We start from the raw sequence: 23,171 nt of genomic DNA, 5'->3' as shown, positions 1-23,171 counted from the left end.
TGAGTATCTTTACCACAAACACAATCCGGTCAAATGCAATTAGACTATCTCTTAAATCGGCCAAAAGTGGTTTCATATGTTACCATAGCAAATTGGGGGTCTCTAACTTAAACCCTCTTGCGCTACAACAGTCCAAAATTTCAAAACTTTTTTGCTCATAAAATTTACCCTGGAATCATTGGCTCTTGACATCATTATCTCTCATTAATAAAGTGTCACACCATCAAGCTGCCATCCTCAGGATCTCGGGGACAATCGCTAGGAGTTATGTGGAGATGTTATCCTTCTGTCTGTTGGACACTAGTCTGCACTTCATACACAAATTATAGTGGTGATATACATTATTTGCCTAATTCTGTACTTATGGACATTTTGGCAGGGTTAGGATTTAACAGCAGTTTTTCATGTTTGTTTTTGATATTCAACTGAAGCTGACACATATTCTCTTGTCTTTTTTCTTTATAGTTATTCTACATTTTATGTAATTTTGTCCTGCTTAAAATCGAACTTAATTATCTTACATGTCCTGTTAGGTCAGGGGATAGCAGGTTGTGCATTCAGCTAAAATTCTTTGCACACACAACCTTCAGGTGGATGCTGTATGCGTAGAAACTAAATTTTGAAGTCCACCTTATTGTATCTTACAGTCTTCCTGTAGCGCTGAATCTCTCCCCTACAAGTTGGTAGCATTATCCCACTGCCAAAGTTTCTGCAGCTATATTTTTTATTGTAATTTGGAAATAAAACTAAATATTCTTATTGGTTTGTTGACTGTGTTTCTTACAGGTACCACTGTTAAGGTGGTATTTTTTTGTTACAGACTTAACATAACATAGCCTTATATTTATATTTAAGCCTTATCGTAACATAGACTATATCTATTTTTAAACCAGTTAATGTATTTATATCATATATCTATTTATTGATCCTTTGTTGTACATTTGGCCACGGTACCATTTCTCAAGAAATAAAAGCATATCTCAGAAATAAGATTACTTGTAAAGTAATGTAGCTGAGCATTGCAGTTTAATGTATTGCAGTGATATTAGTGTCTTATTAAAGTATGGTATGCCTTAAGATATAAATCATGAGTATGACCTGGGATGGGCTATTACAGAAAAAACATGTGTCAGTATCTTATTTCATTGATATCTATTGTGATTTGATTTCGATCCTGTACTATGGCACTTCTGTGGTATTTTGGGTGCACCCTGCTGGTCATAGCAGCAACTTTATCTCAGTCTTTAAAAGTTTGTTGTTTACCAAAAATCGAAATTCATTACAATGGATTGTATCAGAATTATAAAGAACCACATTTGTAACTTTTTGTTAGAAAACTGAATTTCTAGATAACTTTTATCTTATCTTAATAAACTTAATTTCCACTAACAAATAATACCTACTTATAGACATTTATACTTGTGGGCTTCACAAGAAAATTACAAATAAACAAAAGGATCTTTCATGGTGGTAGCATGTAGCCTATGAGCAGCAGGCAACCCCCGAAGTGTGCAGAAATGGTTTGACCCAATTCGTAGGCAGCCAATGATAATGACCCGTTTAAACTGGAAACCGGCGACTGAATCACGCGTTTTTTTACGTGTATTCTACGTGTACTTGACGTGTATTTAACACGTTGAGTACGTGTTAAATACACGTAAAGTACACGTACTTAACGTGTTGTTGACGTGTTAAAATTCGCGCGTTTTTGACCCTATTGGCCTTCCATAAGCGTCTGTACACGTTACGTCTAAAGACATTTCTGCCTAAATGGCCTTCCATAGAACTTTTCAGCTGCATGCCGGTTAGAAAAGTGTCCGAGTTACGTCCGCCTTGCTCTGATGTCATGCTGACGTATGCCAAAAAACTCTCGCGACGGCGAGGCGGCTGTGTCGGATTGAACAGGCGAACGCAGTTGCTCTCCTCCGACTGCGCTATTCAAAAGCATGATGGGAATCGACTGACTGACGAAACAGCTTCATGCTCATTGGCTGAGAATGTCGACTTTTTTGACTCCTCCCCTTACTGCAGCCGCCTACTCTCACCAACATTTCAGGCGAGGCAAGGCGCATCTCAAACAAGCCTTATGACTGTCGGCGTGATTTCTCTGTAATGACAGTATCAACGACGTTTGTCCGATCATTATCCAGCAGCTGATATCTGATGGACACTAAACACAGAGTGTCTTGTTTCTACCATTGTAAATGATGAAAAAACGCGAATATAAGCAAATAGATCCTCAGGCACTCGCGACACCCACGCCAACACCTCCATCGCGAACTCTTCCAGAGCAAAAGACCAAACAAGCCCGGAGAAAATGGGAGGTGTTTCCCGGGAAGAACCGCTTTTACTGTGATGGACGCATTTTCGTGGCGCGTCAGAGCGGCGTGCTGCCTCTCACACTGGGGCTTATACTGGTCACCAGCGGACTATTTTTCATATTCGAGTAAGTGGCCAGTTTTTTTGAGGTTGATAACTGTTGTGTGAAGACACATTACTAGGGTTTGGTAGCATGCCAGATCACATCAAAATGACAAAATGTTGCTGTTTTAATTATTATTATTTTTAAATTAATTTTATTTTAAAATAGACTCTTTTTGACCTTTGTGTTTCCGGTTAAATCTCAGTGTGCAAGAACTTTTCAGTCCTGTTTTCTCCCATAGCAAATGTGCTAAATCTTAAAGTTATAATACTATATTTTAAACATGTCACAGCGCTATAATACACAACTTTAGTTAAGTCATGATCGGCAGCTTTTTAAATACATACAGTCTGTGACTGGGGTTCCTCCAGGCATGGCTGTACTGTTTTATGAAGCTTCATAGAGATTTAAACATGTTACGAGGATGGATTTACTTTATTACACATACGGAATTTAACATTAACTGGTTGTACAGTCTTGATAGCATCACGTCAAGAGTGCACATGTGATCATTGAGCCACAACACCTCAGCTACTGAACAACAAATGGTCTATTTGTGAAAGCGCTAGCATTAGCTAATGCTAAAGAAAACAACACTGTGGATACATTAATTTGGTTTTATTTGTACAGATTGTAAAGTAAATACAAAATAATGTAATTATATAAGTTTAGTCAAGTCAGCTTTATGTATATAGCGCTTTCTACAATTTGCATTGTTACAAAGCAGCTGTACAAGAAAACATTGACTATAAGCAAAACATAAAAGGTCCATAGAAAGTCAAAACACAGGTCAGACACACTCTTAATTCCTATATGCAGTGTTAATAAAATAAGACTATACAATTCTACTCCAGCACAAATATGTACTTATACATTATTGTACTGTACATATTTGTTTCTGTATGTCATTTGCATTATATGTGCATATTAATGTTATTAATGTGCACCTGGGAAGAGAGAGCTAAAATGTCATTGTATTTACCTGTGAAATTACAATAAATATATTATATTATAAATCAAAATGTAGCCAAATCCAAAAATGTAATCCCAGGTTTAACGTCAAATCTGTGTTTGGTTATCGTCTGGTCAGTAATTTAATAGTTTATTTATATTTTATTTGTTAATATTCATTTATATAAATATTTATTGCATATTAATTGTATTATTTTAAAGTCCCATTGCGTTCGATAATTTTATCACTTAACACACATTATCTCTTCGGTGATTTAAGTAATTCTATACCCTTGCTTCATTAGCATACTAAGGAATATGCAAATTAGTCCACGCCTCCATTAAGTAATGTGAGCTAGACCATTGGTTATAGGTACTTATACCACTGGGCTGTTGAATGACGGAACTCTGAACATCCATAACAATGATGCGTGCTGTGACAAACGCGCTCGTTTCTGTCCTCATATTGTGGAATTTTTATCAGCTCCGAGCTCACGATAACCTAAAATAATTTCTACACGAATCAAATCAGCGTCATGAATACCTCCGCTGCCTGTACAAACAAAGATCTGCTGCTATAAGAGGGCGGGTCCTCCTCGTTGCTCCACGGCCCTCGGCTCATTTTGCTTTCTTCTCGCTGTACAATCATGTGATTTATTAGGGTCGCATCTGATGACATCACACCCTGTATTCGGTTCCGATTACAATCGAACCGCACCAGAGTTCTTTTGAAAGCGGAACGAGACCCATCTTTTTAGCGCTCTCGGTCCGCTTCTTTGGTGCGCACCAGGGTTCTGGTGGCAGTTCACGCTACACAAATAAACCGGATCAACAGAGCAATCGCACCAGAGTTCGTTTTAATTTAACTCATGGGTCTCAAACTCGGTTCCTGGAGGGCCACAGCTCTGCACAGTTTAGCTCCAACCAGCTCTAAACCACACCTGCTTGGAAGTTTCTTGTAATCCTGATGATGTTGATTAGCTGAATCAGGTGTGTTTGATTAGGGTTGGAGCTAAACTGTGCAGAGCTGTGGCCCTCCAGGAACTGAGTTTGAGACCCATGATTTAAATAAACATGGCATATGTGAACACGCCCTCACTCACAGGTACACCACGTAGCCGCAGTGGCTGAAGCCTCCGAGTCCGTTTGCTTTAAAGGACGCTTGAAATGATATGCGCAAGAATGTAGTCCTACCATCAATAGCATTTTAAAGACGATAACATGACAAAAGTTTAAATTAAACATTTGAACAATGTCTTGTGGTGTAACTCTGGTATAAGCGAAATAATCGACTCCGGTCTGAAAGTTTATATACCGAAAGTTAACACCACTCCGCGTCGTGGACGCATTACCACCTTGAGGTGTGTATCAAATAATTTGAATAATCAATTAATTAAACTGCAGTTTTATAGAGAAAATACTCCGCAATCGTTTAAAAAAATTAATTTGCACATGGTTTATGTTAAAGCATGTTAAGAGCTGCACTACATAGACTCAGTGGTTAGAGAATGGCGTTTGCAACGGCAAGGTCATGAGTTCGATCCAAGGGGACTGCACATAGTCCGAAACAAATGTTTGGCACAATGCAATATAAGTCGCTTCCAAAGCATCTGCCAAATGCATAAAAAAACAAAAAACTTAAATGGGTAATTTGATGCGGCTAAAACGAATATTATTGTTTTCTTTAGATGTAAAACAATGTGTAAACCCGATTTAAGGTTTTAATACACTGTATTTTCCACATGCTGTGCATGTTTGTATCTCCTCTTTGCTCCGCCTCTCTGAAACGCGCTGATAATTTACAAAGCTCATCGCTCTGAAAAGCGAAGGGTGCTATGATTGACCAGTTCACAAGTGCGTAGTGATTGGTTGAAAACTGCACGGAAATGTAGCGCCTCTTACCATATTCGGAACATCAGTTTCCAAAACTAAAATGGTCACCCAGGAGTGGCACACAGGATTTTAGACCTTTTTCCAGAATCAATGTTTTCTTGACTCCGCTGTTCTTTCATTATAGCTGCCCATTCCTGGTGAAACATCTGACTGCCTTTATTCCAGCAATCGGAGGGATCCTATTTGTGTTTGTGATCATCTCTCTTCTCCAGACAAGCTTTACAGATCCAGGGATTCTGCCCAGAGCAACACCAGAAGAGGCTGCAGACATTGAGAAAAAGATTGGTGAGGGTGACTACCTCTGATTATAAACGTTTAAAATACTACCATGCTACTGATAAAGATGGGTCAGCGTTTAGTCTGCCTCATGTTGTTTCAGAACACCTATGTTTTTTTTTGTTCACAAGCACACAAGGAGATAATTTATATATAGCCCTTTTCACACCTACTGGTAAATTGCCAGCAAATTACAGTTTACAGATATCGGTCTGTCTTCACCTCTTCTCTCTGGGTAACTGCATATATAGCTCAAACAACGGCTTTAGATGAGATGTGTAAGAAATTATTGCTTCCAAGAAGAGCATTCCAGGACAAATACCTTACAAAAGTCTTGAGATAAAACATCTGAACACCGTCTTCCAGTCCATTTAATATTTAGAAAATAACGCACTCCCCGAGGTGTAATGGCATTACCACCTTTGTTTTTTCTAAACAATAAAATGGCCCGTGGAATTACCACACTGAAGAAGTCGTTTTTTTATATAGCGCTATTCCACAAGCTCAAGGTCGCTTTACAATGAGCACTTTCAAGCGAGAATACTTTTTCAAACAAACATACCATTATACAGGAAAGATGCAAGATTATTGATGTTACATTTCAAACTAGTTTGTTTTCAATTGTGTTTTGAAGATGGATAGAGAAGAAGAGTAAAGATGGGTAAAGAATTCCATAACCTGGGGGCATTAACACTAAATTATCTTCTATCTGCAATGGACAGTCCAAACTTGGGAATTATAAGAAGCCTCAAATCAGATGAGGCAGTTTAAGGCACTTCTTAGGCATAAAGGCCCATCCCAAGGCTGTTATTGAATAGTTACTTTGTGTTCTGAAAACAAGTAGATGTTTATGGTTCAATTTTTTTAAATAATTTTCAAGTTCAATAATGTGAAAAAGGAATATTAAGAAAACACGTTATACCTTATTATTGTGTCCGCTTTAAATTCTTTAAATTCTTTTGTTATTCTTTTTTTTCTCAGACAACCCAGATGGCTCTTCCTCATCCTACCTCCCCCCTCCGCGCACTAAAGAAATTGTCATCAACCAGCAAGTAGTTAAACTCAAGTACTGCTTCACCTGCAAGATCTTTCGTCCTCCTCGAACCTCTCACTGCAGCCTGTGTGACAACTGTGTGGGTGAGGAACACTTTACAAAACCAGTGTACAGTCATTGTCTGGTGGCTTAGCTTTTAGCTTAGGTATTTAGCTTTGGCTACAGTAACAGTCAGGGTGCGATTTGCTGTCGAAATGGAGTGGATTTCCCCCTTTTGGTCACCAGTGGGGACAAAATGTATCCCTTCTGCCACCATTGTGACTTGATATTTAAAAAACAGATAATATAAAATACCTACAATTAAGATATTGCACTCCTGCAGGGTGATAAAAACAAAGATGAAATCAGAAATGGATTTTCATTGTCAGACCTTAATCTAGATCAGGGGTTCTCAACCTTTTGCAACTCTTGGTCCATCAAGGACTGTTTCAGAGGACAAACTTTCCAAATTTGATAGTATGAACACAGAATATTCAAAGATTACATATACACTGTTGTTATTCTTTTATGCCATAGTAGCAGACTTAAGTCAAGTCAGCTATATACAGGCTGTTTACATCATCAAAAAGTTGATTTATTTCACTAATTCCATTCAAAAAGTGAAACTTGTATATTATTTTCATTCATTACACACAGACTGATATATTTCAAACGTTTGTTTCTTTTCACTTTGATGATTATAACTGACAACTAAGGAAAATCTCAAATTCAGTATCTCAGAAAATTTGAATATTACTTAAGACCAATACAAAGAAAGGATTTTTAGAAATCTTGGCCAACTGAAAAGTATGAAAATGAAAGGTATGAGCATGTACTGCACTCAATTCTAAGTTGGGGCTCTGCAGCAATGCGGCGTGGCATGGAGTCGATCAGTCTGTGGCACTGCTCAGGTGTTATGAGAGCCCAGGTTGCTCTGATAGTGGCCTTCAGCTCTTCTGCATTGTTGGGTCTGGCATATCGCATCTTCCTCTTCACAATACCCCATAGATTTTGGCGAGTTTGCTGGCCAATTAAAAACAGGGATACCATGGTCCTTAAACCAAGTACTGGTTGATTTGGCACTGTATGCAGGTGCCAAGTCCTGTTGGAAAATGAAATCTGCATCTCAATAAAGTTGGTCAGCAGCAGGAAGCATGTAGTGCTCTAAAACTTCCTGGTATATGGCTGCGTTGACCTCAGAGAACAGTGGACCAAAACCAGCAGATGACATGGCACCCCAAACCATCACTGACTGTGGAAACTTTACACTGGACCTCAAGCAATGTGGATTGTGAGCCTCCCCTCTCTTCCTCCAGACTCTGGGACCCTTATTTCCAAAGGAAATGCTAAATTTACGTTCATTAGAGAACAGCAGTCCAGTCCTTTTTGTCTTTAGCCTAGGCGAGACGCTTCTGACGCTGTCTGTTGTTCAAGATTGGCTTGACACAAGGAATGCGACAGCTGAAACCAATGTCTTGCATACGTCTGTGCGTAGTGGTTCTTGAAGCACTGACTCCAGCTGCAGTCCACTCTTTGTGAATCTCCCCCACATTTTTGAATGGGCTTTGTTTCACAATCCTCTCCAGATTGCGGTTATCCCTATTGCTTGTACACTTTTTTCGACCACATATTTTCCTTCTCTTCGCCTCTCTATTAATGTGCTTGGACAAAGAGCTCTGTGAACAGCAAGCCTATTTTGCAATGACCTTTTGGATCTTGCCCTCCTTGTGCAAGGTGTCAATGGTCGTCTTTTGGACAACTGTCAAGTCAGCAGTCTCCCTAATGATTATGTAGCCTACAGAACTAGACTGAGAGACCATTTAATATGGGATGAATTTCGACTCAAAATGATTAACAAATGCACACACAGTCATCCGTGAACGTGATACACGTTTCATTTGTATTTTACGATTCACAAACAAATGCCTTATGAATTGATTCTGTGAAATTTAGATTTGAATAAACACGAAGCGATTTGTACAAATAGAGGCAGATTTGTGATTGCAATGTTTTATTTTGTGTTCATCTATATTGATTTTGCGCATACCAATGAGAAGTTGTGCATTTGTGTATCCGGCAACGCGCGTTTATACATCCTGTTCGGTTCATTTGGATTTTGAGACTTTCTTTACGCGGTTTTGACTTATTTCTATAATACAGACTTATTTCTATTGACTGCAACAACAGTCATATGCTTTTTGCTACTGTAGAGATACTAACAAACCCCCAAGTCAAGTCCCCTTCTAAATGCTTTCTGATGACAAGTCTGCAAAGCCCTACATGGCACTCAGGTCAGTCTGACTTTATTACAACAATCTAAGAAATTAGTAAAGTTTGATCAGAAAACGTTGGCATCTTAAGTCCTCAACATGCAACCTGGACACACTCCCCACACCCTTTTTCAAAAAAGTGTTTAACTGTTTAGAAGCATATCTTTTAAAAATAGTAAATACGTTATTTCTCTCAGGAACTTTCCCAGAGTCCCTAAAAACTGCATTTGTCAAGCCTTTACTAAAATAAGATCAATCTAGACAAAAACTTACTGTCTAACTACAGACCAACAAATCTTCCTTTATAGGCAAGATCATTGAAAAGGTTGTCTTCAATCAGCTGAACAAATTCCTAAACTCAAATGGCAATCTGGACAATTATCAGTCTGGTTTCCGTCAGCATCACAGCACAGAAAAAGTAAATGATATTCGATTAATTTCTGATTCAGGCAAGATATACATACACACATTGCATCATTTGCACTACAGAACTGTGTACTGGTACTGCATTAACTCATCTACTGCACTGTAACTTTAATAACTGCATTGACTCATCTACTGCACTGTAATTGTAATAACTGCATCTATTAACTTTATGAGAAAATGCTTTGTCTTTGAGATTAAAACGCCTTATCAATTTGGGATTTTCGTTAGTTGTCAGTTATAATCATCACAATTAAAATAAATAAACATTTGAAATATATCAGTCTGCGTGTAATGAATTCATATAATTTACAAGTTTCACTTTTTTAATGGAAATAGTGAAATGCATCAACTTTTTGATGATATTCTAATGATATGACCAGCACCTATGGTTTCCGTAAGCCTGCTATCTAGTGGTAGTTCTTATTTTTTGCATGGTTGCGCATGGGTCTGCAGTTGCGTGTGTGTGGATTTGTCCAATGCAAAACCGCGTAAAGAAAGTCTCAAAATCCAAATGAACCGAACAGGATAAATGGACGCGTGTTGCCGGATACACAAATGCACAACTTCTCATTGGTATGCGCAAAATCAATATACATGAACACAAAATAAAACATTGCAATCACAAATCTGCCTCTATTTGTACAAATCGCTTCGTGTTTATTCAAATCTAAATTTCACAGAATCAAATCATAAGGCATATATTTGTGAATCGTAAAATACAAATGAAACGTGTATCACGTTCACGGATGACTGTGTGTGCATTTGTTAATAATTTTGAGTCGTAATTCATCCCATAATTTAAAGGCTTTCCAGATGTTTTGAGTTAATTAGCTGATAAGAGTGTGGCACCAGGTGTCTTCAATATTTAACCTTTTCACAATATTCAACTTTTCTGAGATTCTGAATTTGGGAATTTCCTTAGTTGTCAGTAATAATCATCAAAATGAAAATAAATAAACATTTTAAATATATCAGTCTGTATTATATTCATTCATTACACATACAAGTTTCACTTTTTGAATGGAATTAGTGAAATAAATCAACTTTTTTATATGATATTATAGTTATATGACCAGCACCTGTAGGTGAAAACGGTTGTATAACCATAGAATAGACTTGGCAGGTCTACTTAGTAACCATTTATTCCTGTAACAATAAAGGGGAGGGCCAGACCAGACCGGGTGTTCTGTGTTCAAATGTCTTTGTAGCTTTTCATTAAGCAAAATCTATCCACATAAAACAAACTGTGCATTCGACTTCGTCTTATTACCTGTCCTTATAAAACCAAATTTAATGTATGTAATGTAGACTGCTGTGATGGTGGCAGTTTTTTACCAACGCGGTGGAAATGGACAAATCAACAGCGGTGGTTTTGGAAATAAACACAATTAAACAACACAATGTAACTCCAAGTCAATCACACTTCTGTGAAATCAAACTGCCCACTTAGGAAGCAACACTGATTGACAATCAATTTCACATGCTGTTGTGCAAATGGGATAGACAAGAGGTGGTAATTATAGGCACTTAACAAGACACCCCCAATAAAGGGGTGGTTCTACTGGTGGTGACTACAGACCACTTCTCAGTTCCTATGCTTTTTGGCTGAAGTTTTGGTCATTTTTGAATGCTGGTATCGAAAATGGCGATCCTGATCGCAACAATAATTTTTATTACACTTATATTTGTCACCGTGACGTGCACTACCGCCGGTGGCAGCTCACCACCGACATGGCACTTTACCACCGCTGTAATTTCTTTTAATCACTTATAAAGCCTTAAAGGGTTTAGCCCCTACCTACGTAACAGAGCTTCTATCACACTACAACCCATCACACCAAAGGGGGTCGAGCTTTCTCATACGTAACAACTAAACTCTGGAATAGCCTTCCTGATAATTTTCGAGGATCAGACACACTCACCCAATTTAAATCTAGATTAAAGACACATCTTTTCAGCCAAGCATTCACTTAATGCTAAATATGCTAAATAAACCACCAGGAGATGCTAAGATTAGATATTATTTACTAGGTCTTTTTTATAACAAGTTAAACTATTCATGTTCCTTGTTTTACCCTTTTTTTGGGGGGGTTTCCGTTTTTCCCCTGTAAAGCTGCTTTGGAACAATGCAAATTGTGAAAAGCACTATATAAATAAAATTGAATTGAATTAATTCTCCCCTCACACTTCAACGCTTTTTCTAATTTATATTTTAATGTCGTAACGTGTTTGTTCAATCTGACGTTGTGACGTGATTGGACATTCAATCTGACGTTGTGACATGTTTGGTGTTGTGACATTGACTTTTAGATAATGCACCTTGACTCGACTTTAGTGTTTCTTTAACATGTCAATTCATAAGAATTATTAAAACATTACAAAACAACAAAATGTGTCAATTATATTTGGTGGGTGTCTACCACTGCCTATACGGCCCACCAGATGGCGATCTGAGGACCACCAAAGGGCCACGGCCCACCGGTTGAGAATCACTGATCTAGATGACAGTGCATCTAGGTCGCATGATGATTCTAGTTCCAGTTTTGAATCTAGGCACAGCTTTTCATAGTGTCATCAAGTGCAAATCCCTGTTTTTTGACCACAAACATTTTCTGTATAGAAACGCATGCTTGAATAAGGCTGTAGAAACACTATACATAATTTTGCTGAAAACTAAAGCACTATGTACGTTTTGAAGGAATTAAATAAAAAATATATTTGCTTAAACGGTTGAACGGTTCAAATATATGTTGAAATGTAATATGAAGGCAGTTTACCTTTACCTTTACTCGTCTCTCTCAAACAGAAAATATACAAACCCTATTCTGTCATCAAGACCCAGAAATCGATAATAAAGGCCTAATGGTTAGAGCGTTGGGCTTGTGATCAGAAGGTTGCCGGTTCTAATCTCAGTGCCAGCAGGTCATGACTGAAGGGCCCTTGAGCAAGGCACCTTACCCCTGATTGCTCTGCAGTAATGTGTCACTGTAAAAAACTACTTGTAAGTCGCTTTGGATAAAAGCGTCTGCCAAATGAATAAATGTAAATGTAAATGCAATAAGCGATATGTCATAAAAATGTCATATGTAATGTTTTGCACCACACCTGATGCTTCTCAATTATCATTTAATATATAAGTGTATATATGCTCTAACTGCATTAAACCAACAGAATGTCTGTGTTTGCTGGCTCGGCTTGAATTGGCGTTAAAAATTATTGTAGTTTTTTAAAATTGCTTTATTAAAGCTATAATTATTATGTAAATGTTACTATAGCCTAATGGTTGAAATATAAACTTGTGTGGTTTGTAATGTATTTTCTCCTCTGATTTTTTTCCCAAATCGCCTTGTAACCCTTGTAATAGTGATGTAATAGGCATGCTTTGTTGTAACAGATAGTATATTAAAGATTTACCCTAATTCAAAAGAATAAACATCTAGGTGTAACTTGTCCTGCACCGTGTGGTGTGCCATGGTGTTTTAAAATATAGCTGCAAGCAGCGATTACGGGTCAAGCCCAACCATGGCCCAAAGGCAAATATTTTGGACATGTCAGATGATCAGATTTTGAAAACAAAGTTTAAAAACAAGCAAATGCACCTAGAACACAATAAAATTGCTCATAAATTTTGACCACATTTTTGTTGCCAATTCTTTAAGAGGCAGAGAAGATGTACCAGTGATGATAAGTTTTGGTCCATACACAAAAGTGTCGCAAAGAAATGGCCACATGACCCTTTGGCACGCACGCCTTAAAATGAATTGATCCTGTATACAAGAATCGTTTGACCAATCAAAATGCTTTTAATAAATTTTATATATGGATGTCACAAGGAGCCATATACCAAATTCAGTGCAAACCAGAAAAAGTGTGTTTTCTGAGTAAAATGGGTCGTTCCAGACAATGTGCAGAAGAACAGCGAACTTTTATTAAACAATTGATATACATATACAAAAAATATAAAGAAGTGCAGAAAATGAAAGGCTGTTTCTGAGGCAAAACTGCCCATTACTTCTGGTACACATTCACAAACAATAGAGTGCCTGTAGATATTTCTGATAACAAGCAAAAAAAACTGAGAAGAACCGTTGTTTGACTAAACTTGTCTCTCCAATATTTTTAATTTAAACGATGATACCAAGCTCAACCGCTAGATGTCAATGTTATTTACGGCCTCTTTAAATGCAACCAAATTACAGGACCCATTCAACAAATGGTTTATTTCATCAAATGAACATGCATAAAAATTCAACAAATCGTTCATTTAACAAATTATTATACAATAAAATAATTATCCAATCATCCATTTCTTCCGCTTATTCGGGGACGGGTCGCAGGGGGAACAGTCTAAGCAGAGATGCCCAGACATCCCTCACCTTAGACACTTCCTCTAGCTCTTCCGGGGGGACACTGAGGTGTTCCCAGGCCAGCCGGGAGACATAGTCCCACCAGCGTGTCCTAGGTCTTCCCGGGGTCTCCTCCCGGTCCGACGGGCCTGGAACACCTTCCGGGGAAGGTGTCCAGTAGGCATCCGGAACAGATGCCCAAGCCACCTCAGCTGACCCCTCTCGATGTGGAGGAGCAGCGGCTCTACTCCGAGCTCCTCCCGGGTGACCGAGCTTCTCAATCTCTAAGGGATCGCCCAGCCACCCTGCGGAGGAAGCTCATTTCGGCCGCCTGTATCCGGGATCTTGTACTTTCGGTCATGACCCAAAGCTCATGACCATAGGTGAGAGTAGGAACGTAGATTGACCGGTAAATTGAGAGCTTCGCCTTGCAGCTCAGCTCTTTCTTCACCACGACAGACAAGAACATCGACCGCAAATACTGCAGAAGCTGCACCGATTCGTCTGTCAATCTCCCGTTCCATCCTTACCTCACTCGTGAACAAGACCCCAAGATACTTAAACTCCTCCACTTGAGGCAGGAACTCTCCACCAACCTGAAGTGGGCAAGCCACCCTTTTCCGACTGATGACCATGACCTCGGATTTGGAGGTACTGATTTTCATTCCAGCCGCTTCACACTTGGCTGTAAACCGTCCCAGTGCATGCTGAAGGTCCTGGTTTGAAGCGGCCAACACGTCAACATCATCCGCAAATAGCAGAGACGAGATCGTGTGGTCCCCAAACCTGACACCCTCCGGCCCCTGGCTGCGCCTAGAAATTCTGTCAATAAAATTACGAACAGAACCGGTGACAAAGGGCAGCCCTGCCAGTGTCCGACTTGCACTGGGAACAAGTCCGCCTTACTGCTGGCAATGTGAATCAAGCTCCTGCTTCGGTCGTACAGGGACCTAACAACCCTTAGCAAAGGACCATGGACCCCATACTCCCGAAGCACCCTCCACAGGACGCCGCGAGGGGCAAACTCCCATTAATCTAGCACTCTGTAGAGCTGGTAGAGCTGTTCCAGCGTTCCACGGCCCGGATGAAAACCACACTGTTCCCCTGAATCAGAGGTTCTACTATCGGCCGTATTCTCCTTTCCAGTACCCTGGCATAGACTTTCCAGGGGAGGCTGAGAAGTAATAAAATAAAATAATAATATTAATTAATATTAACAAATAAAATATAAATAGTTTAGACACCAGCCAAACACAGACCAGAAGTTTACTGCAGGCCCAGTCCGATTAAATGTATGGCAAAAATGTATGTGGACTGTTGGCAAAGCAGTTTGGCATGGTAACATCTCCTCTGTGTGTGCCAGATTTCACAATTTTTTCCCATGTATGATTCTATGAGCTTCCATAGACTTCCATGGCAGAGGCAAAATAGTTATAAGAACACTTAGCTCTTCACTTGTTTTGTGTTTCATCTAAACCAACAGAATCTTTTATTAATGCTAAAATATTTTGTCTGTTTGATAGAGCGGTTTGATCATCACTGCCCATGGGTCGGGAATTGTGTGGGAAAACGAAACTATCGCTTCTTCTACACCTTCATCGTCTCGCTGTCTCTCCTCACAGCCTTCATCTTTGGTTGTGTGACCACACACCTGGCACTAAGTATGTGCACTTGCAATTTCTTGCATGCCACTAACCAAATCCTTTTATATATGTGAACTCAGTTACATGAAACAGGAAATGCTATAATCATCTGTTCCTTGGTAGAATCTGTTCTTTTTGGTTTAGTGCGGGTACATGCAACCACACGTGTAGACATCCCATTTTATTTAGTTATTCCTGTAACTCTTATGAAAAAGTTTTGTTGTTCTATCTCTAATGTATATTTGTGTACATGAGATGTTTTCATGGCCTTTTGAAACTGGGATTATTTTCGGTCAGACAGAAGCCAGTTGGGCTGTTAAAAGTCTGGTTAAGATATGTTTTTAATGCTGTCTTTTATAGGGTCACAAGGAGGCAATGGACTGGTTTTTGCTCTCCAGGAGAGTCCTGCCAGATATCCTTTTGTTTAATTTCAAATTACTTTAGTTAGATGAATGTATTATTCCTTTCAAGGGAATGTTTGGGGTGCAAAACTGTCTAATCTCTATAAACTGTGACGGTTTACTATGTAAAGCTGTAATGCAAAGCATTACCCAGTCATAAATAGTAGTTATTATTATTATTAGTATATTATTAGGATTTCGCCTGAAACTTATGATCTATATCTGATTATTTTAATTGTGCCCTTGACTCCAGCTCACTGCTCTTGAGTTAGTGGTCTGCTTCTTTTCTGTATGGTCTATTCTGGGCCTCTCAGGCTTCCATACATACCTTATAGCAGCAAATCTTACTACCAATGAGGATGTAAGTGTTGTTCATTTTCAATTTTAGGTTAATTTATTTCTAAAATACTTATTTTTCTCTTATGGCAGCATATTTTTTGTATCTCAGATTAAAGGTTCCTTTTCAGCAAAAAGTGGAAATGAAGATGTTGGAAATCCTTACAGCTACAACAGTATAATCAAAAACTGTTGTTCTGTCCTCTGTGGGCCCATGCCGCCCAGGTGAGATGTCTGGAGATAAAGAATATTGGTAACACTTTACAATAAGGTGCTATTTGTTACCAGCATTAAATACATTAGCTAACAATGAGCAATATAGGTTTTTAGCATATATTGATCCTTGTAAATGTTGATTCTTGTCATGTTATTCATGTTAGTTCATGGTGCTTCAACTATTTTATCAAAAGCTGTCACTGTTAACATTAGTTTATTAGTAAATGCTGAAATTAACATGAACTAAGGTTATGAATTGCTGTAGGAGTATTGTTCATTGTTAGTTCATTTTAACTAATGCAATAACTAATTGTTACTGTAACAAATATAACCTTATTGTAAAGTGTTAACAAAATGTATAAAGTGACAAATTGACTTGGTTGCTTTAATAAAAAATATTATAAATGATCAAATCAAATCAATACTTTAGTAAAATTCTGAAATGTATACAATACACGGTATCAATGCATTTTACTCCCATAAGATGTACATTGGCTATACTAACTGTGAAAATAAATAATTGTTTGTAGTAAGACCATTATATTCATAGTATGTGTATCAGATTTCTCATAAGATGTGAGTTAGTAATACTGTAAAAGTTGTTATATGGGAGATTTGCACAGCCTTTATTAGAATAGCTGCAGATTATCAACCAATACATAGCTTTAACCTTTTATTGCATAACATCTCTTTTGCTGTTACTCTGGCACCTATGTTTATTTATTTATGCAGGTTTTTAACTCCTTTGTTCTTTTGTCAGTTTGATTGACAGGCGAGGGTTTGTGCCTTCTGATGACTCCGTTCGAACCAGCCCGATGGAATCTGAACTGCCAGCTGCTAAAAATGACATAAACATGGTAGGACGAATCATCACCTCCGGCAGACCTCCACCTCCTGTCTTAACCCTACATCAGCCTGACATCTCAGTTCAAAACCACTCAACATCCTGACTTACTGTGTTTGATCCAATCATTCCACTTAGTAAAGCATACTGCTGAGGTTAGCCACACTAGTTGAAGCACCTTTGATTTAATTCTTCATTTCTTGAATTCAGCTTTTTCTGTGCTGTTGAGGACAGATTGTGCTGTTTTGTTTAATGTTACTTAGATGAGAGAAATACACAACCATTTTCTGAAGGTGTTTACAGAAGGCTTCCTTATAGATCAGGGGGTTAGAGTGGAGATGGTTTACAGAAAAATCCGGCAGCTATTATGTTTAAAAAATATTTTAGTTTTCTTTGTACAGGATGAGGAAATTAAAGTACTTCCTGTAGTATCAGGTTGAATTCTCAGTTACTTAACAGGAAAGATGATAGGGTCAGGTGGTGGTTGTGTGGTTCTAATGGTTTGTACAGTGTTGTCTATGACAAATAATGGTGCTCTTAAAAATCCTCAGGGTATAAACATGTGCTTGTTTTTGTTGTTTATTTAGTTTATTTTTGTTTTGTCATTGTAAGCGATTGATAATTTATTGTACTGCAACAAAAAAGTTGTAAACACACAAACAAAGCGTGTATTTTTGTCCAGGTGTTGTTTAGCTTAATTAAATAAAACTAAGAGATTTATAAGCAGTCTACTTGGATTCAAAAACAGCAAAAATATAATGTTCTTTAGTTTATCAAGTTGCAATGCAAAGGTGCCAATGCTAATCCGAGCACTGATACACAGTTTACCTGGTGTAACTTTATTAGGAATAGTGTAGGATACACAAGCCTTCTGTTTATGTTTGAATGCATGTACATGTGGAATAATATAATGATTTCCCTAAGGGATTTTAGGTACGAACGAATGGGTTGAAATCACTAATCCGTGTGTATTACTTATGTATTTGTACTTTTTAAAAACGCAACATTCCTAAAAAATTTCTAAACATATTTTTTACATTTTCGGCATATTTTGCATTTGTACTTGAAAGAAAGAAAAGTACTTGTATATCCACAATGCATTTTGATGAAAAAAAACATCATACTATACCCCAGAATTTTTCAGCTGCATGTAAATTGGTCTTTTAACGTTTCTGGTTCCAACCACTATAAGAAGCCAAAGGAAAATTTTTAATTATGTAAAACCCTCGATCCCATCCTTTATCTCCGCAGCGATATCACAAATGGCCACACATGAGATTCACTGCGATTTAAAATTAATATAATTGTTATTAATAATTGTAACAATCATTAGAGCCAAAGAAGGTATCTGCAACATTTATATGTTAACAGCATTTAGACTGATAATTACCACCTCATTATATGAAACGATTATCACTCAACACAAGGGTAAATAACTTTAATCTTTGTGATAATGTGGATCTTTAACGGATATGAGATGAAATTAAATGTGTGTGAGGCATTTATTCTTATAATCATTTTTATGACTCTTACTTTCTGCAATCTAACTTGAGTTCACTAACTCACCATGTGTCGCCTTTGTGTCCAGAATATGCGTAAGCAGGCAGGTTCAGAGTTTACTTACAGGTGTGCACATCCTCCCGTCAAGTTTGCTTTTAATAGATCACAATCTTTGCGTGGACGTGGCGAACGAACATTTCCAGCCATGTTTTGTCCGTTCGCAACATTTAAAAATTTGATCCCAGGGGCCTCATTTATCAACAGTGCGCAGACCAGGTTCTATACTTTGTCCTACCAATTAAATTTAGAATGCACACACTCACTAGCCCAGCACATTAACCCTTGACCTCTGTGTGTGTGTCTGCATGTGTGTCTAGGAAAAAGATTACCTGGAATTTGTCCTGTCTTGTGCCAGCTGATGGTTCACTGGGCAAAGGCATGGATTATAGGGAGGTTGGTAAGACCCTAGGCAGGTGTTTTAGGCATGTTTGCATACTGCCTGGCTGTACCTTTGTTTCTGGCATGCCAGAATTACAATGGCATGCACAATGTTAGCTGATCACTTTAGATAGTTGTGAGTGGGCAGAATGGGTGCAGGGGTATATCGTATGCTGATTTTTTTAAATGTATTCAACAACTTCCTAATAAAACTGATTGTTTTGATCTTTGTTTTCTTTTTTTGTCTGTCGTAGAATGCAGTGGGTCAAGAGTTAAACTAAAATGTACCAAAAATGTAATTACTTACCCATGTTGTTTTAGATACATAGTCTAATGCATAAACCTTTAGTGAACAGGTCATGTCAAACTCTAACAAAATAAATAGTCACCCATGCATTAAGTGTTCTGAAATTATAAAATTACTGAACAATCACATGATTCATTTTTTGGTTTCAAATCCAAAGCCCATTCAAATGCTGCCAATAGTCATATGATGGTTTGTTTGGTTCGCCGCTATTTCTTGATTGATTGTAACTTACATGTATGAAATAATTTATATAGCACTCTACTATGTACTACTGTACACCCAAAATGCTTTATAATTGTACCAGGGGTTTCTCCTCACTCACCACCAGTTGGATGATGCAATGGCGCCAGTGTGCTTACCACACCAGCTATAGGTGGATAAGAGAGAGATATAAAGCCAATTTAGTGGATGGGAAATATTTGAATGGACGGTGTTTGGCCATGGACTTAAGACACAAAGGTCCATAGAGACAACACAGTACGGATATATATATATATATATATATATATATATATATATATATATATGAATACAGTACAAAACAATACAATACAAAAACATATGGGAGTGAGACCGATGGGGTATTATTTATAAAAACATATACAGGCTTCGGGTCCAATGTTTCCAAAAGCAAGATGTATACCTTGTATCATTCTTAGAGACATCCACTAAGGATACAATGATCATATTCTTAGACCCTGTCAGTCTGCACATGAATCTATACATAAGATTTCTTAAAACCGCATAAAAAGTGGGCACATTGTTAGACACAAACATTTCGCTGGCACTATTCCACCTAGGAACTTTAAGCACAATTCTCAGTGCATCATTATAAGCCACATTAAGTTTCTTCATCTTCGATTCACTAAAATTACACCACAGGTGGGCAGCATACAAAGGAGTGCAATAGGCTTTAAAGAGGACTCTAGGGATACGCCTAGGGATACCCCTACTCTTTACAAGAAGTGCCATTGGATTTGTATTGTTTACAGAGACTCAGGACTTTTGTTTAAGATTCTGATTTGGTCATGATCCGAGGGTTTTATAGCAGACCTTGGAAATCTGTCTGTGACAGAAAAAGTTAAGCCAAAAATCACGCAGTTTGTGCTTGCCATTAGTTTCAGCAGGCATCCAGTCTTGGGCTACAGGGTTATATGGCTGTTGGCCATTGATCGTCAGGTGATAGGTTTAAAAATGTCAAAGCCCAAATAAAATGTATATACCGATGACGGGAAGGCTTATTATAGCTAATGGCTTTAGTGCTGTCATTGTAGTCCACGCTTATTTTTAATTATGTGAGTGTTTACATTATTGATTAATTGTCAGTAGTGCAGAGGTGAGAATGGCAATATGGTAAGTCACATTTTCATCCTATCGAAATAAAAATTTTGAATTGGAGCTTTTGTGTTCCATTGAGTCACGTTTCTGAAATGTGGGTGACATGAGGGTGAATAAATTTAATGACGACTATCATGTTTTTGTTTTATTTTGGATGAACTGTATACCGTTGTTAGTGATACTATTCTATATTGATTCTTGTCTAAAAAGTTTTATATAGCAGAAAATAACACTTGTTACTGAGTACTATGACATCTGCCTCATCATAGGCATCTTAATGGCTGTTGCTTACTGCTTTTTTACTTTGATTAGATTTTTTTATGACTTTTACCCTAAGAGGTTTGCTTTTTGTTTCATCATCTGACTGGAATCTGCTTCCTTCTTCCCTTTTTGTCTTTGTCATAACTACAGTGCACTCAGGGTACTAAAGGTCTGCTGGAAACTGCCTCTCGCTCACCGCTCCTCACAAGCTCCTGTCCACAGGCCAAGCCCCAAGCAGTGCCATCTGTGCTAGACCCACTACCAGAGTTTTCTTCATCTTCTGCCTCACATCCCCCTAAGGTCACCGGAGGCCGCCAATCAAGCAACACTCCTCACAAGCACCATTCTCACCACAGATCCAAGGGGAAAAATGCTATTTCTCACTACCACAACCCAGCCAACAAGTCTTCCTCTCCAAGACCCCTCCAAAGCTACAAAGGTAATAAAGACTCCAAGAGCAAAGACGTTATATTCAAGTCTGTGCACTGATCACCCGAACTCCAGGAACCTCTGAATGTTGCCCTCGTGGATGTTGTTCCTTTTTTTTGGACGATCTAAGCATGTTTTTACAAGATTGGTGGAAAATAGGGGGCTTTGGTTGATGACTAAACATAATAGCTATAATACACTGACAAGTTCTATGCTGTTACTATGTAGTGGCGAACTACCATTAAATCTTCAATCTGGATGTTCTTACCAGTGGATTAAGCAGCATATACATTCTTTGAGTTTAAAGGCAGGTTTTTATTGCCGTTTTTATTTGCAGGTTGTGTAAATGACATTTCAAGCACAAACAAGGCCTATTGGTCTCAAGAAAAGAATTATGGGACGGTTGTCAGTGATATTACTTTGAAAAGAATGTTTGAAAAGAGCTGTTTCGAAAGAGCAATAACTGAACGATGAAAAGTGACATGAGACATTTCTTCTACTTTTTAAATCACTTTAAGGATACATTGGCCAAGGTTCAAGAAACAAGAGCCAGTATTCTTTACCCACAAAAACTAGTGCATGCCTGAAAAAATATATTTTCATTGTTTCCACAATCTTCCTTTGTTTCCAAAGTCTCCAGCATGAAGTCTCCAGCATGAAAATGTGATGATGTTTGATGTTTGAAATTGACCTGCAAATATTGATGACCTTGGGCCTAATTTATAAAACATGCATATGCACAGATTTGATCGTAAAGCAAATATCCAAGGCAATGTTCATAATTATAAGGACGGTCTTTGATGTTTAAAAGTGCTCAGCGCCACGTCAGGGTCTGATCAGACTTCTGCATGTCCGAGTGCTGCAGGTTTTTGGAAATATAAGTCATTCTTGCCGCTGGTATAGAATTTGGACGTTGACAGTTGCTCTTTTATACAATGACACTATTTAGACATCATTTAGAAATCTGAAACTGTTCAGCTGTGCGCAATTTCAGGATAATTTGCAATTTATAGATTTAACATCTGATAGAGAGGCATACACAGCGTTTTCTGTGTCCGTTCATTCATTGACTCACACATACACACGTTCAGAAATTATCGTAAAATCAAATTTAGGATGGTTTCTAAGCAACATTTTATAAATGAGGTCCATGTGATCACCATGTTGGTTACTCTAATACAGATTACTCTCATACCTGTGCTCTATATGGTTAATCTCATCTTGATATGCCTGCTGTTCTTATTCAAATGGTTTTTCTGACCTTCTGTCTATTAGTTATTTAAACTCTCTATATGCACTAACCCGTAATGCAGCAATACTGTACTGATGAACAGAGAATAATTTTTTATGAATAAAGTGCTATTGCGTGGATCTTAAGACACTTAAATGAGAACAGGAATTCAGTATGTGTAGTTTTTATCCAGGTTTTGTCTTGAAATATGCAATCTGAATGTTATTTATGCTGAAATGTATCCTTTACGCAAAACCTCTGCAACATTTGCACAAATAAAAAACTAACAACATAATTTGCCGTATGTTGTAAATACTGTATAAATATGCATTTTTAAATTATTGATGTCTGGCGTAGACAAGAACTACTTCGAAGTTTCATATTATGAAGCATGTTTATTACGTAATTACACTGTGCATTATTTCTTTTAATAAACAGAGCACCAGTTAAAATAGTATGTGAAACTGTAAGCAACGCTAAACATTATATTTTACAGCTGTCATTTGACCTCATGTCTTTAGTTTAGCAAGAGGTGTCCAGCTATTGTCGCAGAAATACTTTTTATGTAAATATAGGGTACAACAGGGCTAAAGGAACACCTTAAGAAACA

The 23,171-nt window shown here is 37.9% G+C and overlaps 1 protein-coding gene across 1 annotated transcript; it reads left to right on the top strand.

The window, feature by feature from the left end:
* Nucleotides 1-1,872: 1,872 nt before the first annotated feature.
* On the top strand, nt 1,873-22,834 carry zdhhc18b (zDHHC palmitoyltransferase 18b). Its single transcript, XM_079484872.1, has 9 exons — nt 1,873-2,446; nt 5,391-5,551; nt 6,524-6,679; nt 15,141-15,278; nt 15,621-15,667; nt 15,915-16,022; nt 16,110-16,222; nt 16,974-17,070; nt 21,052-22,834. Exons 1-9 carry the CDS (start codon nt 2,205-2,207, stop codon nt 21,388-21,390), a joined length of 1,401 nt encoding a protein of 466 aa, XP_079340998.1. The 5' UTR covers nt 1,873-2,204; the 3' UTR covers nt 21,391-22,834.
* Nucleotides 22,835-23,171: the final 337 nt, after the last annotated feature.

This window comes from Barbatula barbatula, assembly GCF_947034865.1.
Source record: "Barbatula barbatula genome assembly, chromosome: 21".
Lineage (NCBI taxonomy): Eukaryota > Metazoa > Chordata > Actinopteri > Cypriniformes > Nemacheilidae > Barbatula > Barbatula barbatula.
Note: the sequence above shows the minus strand (reverse complement) of the source record. Positions and strands in the feature narration are given on the sequence as shown.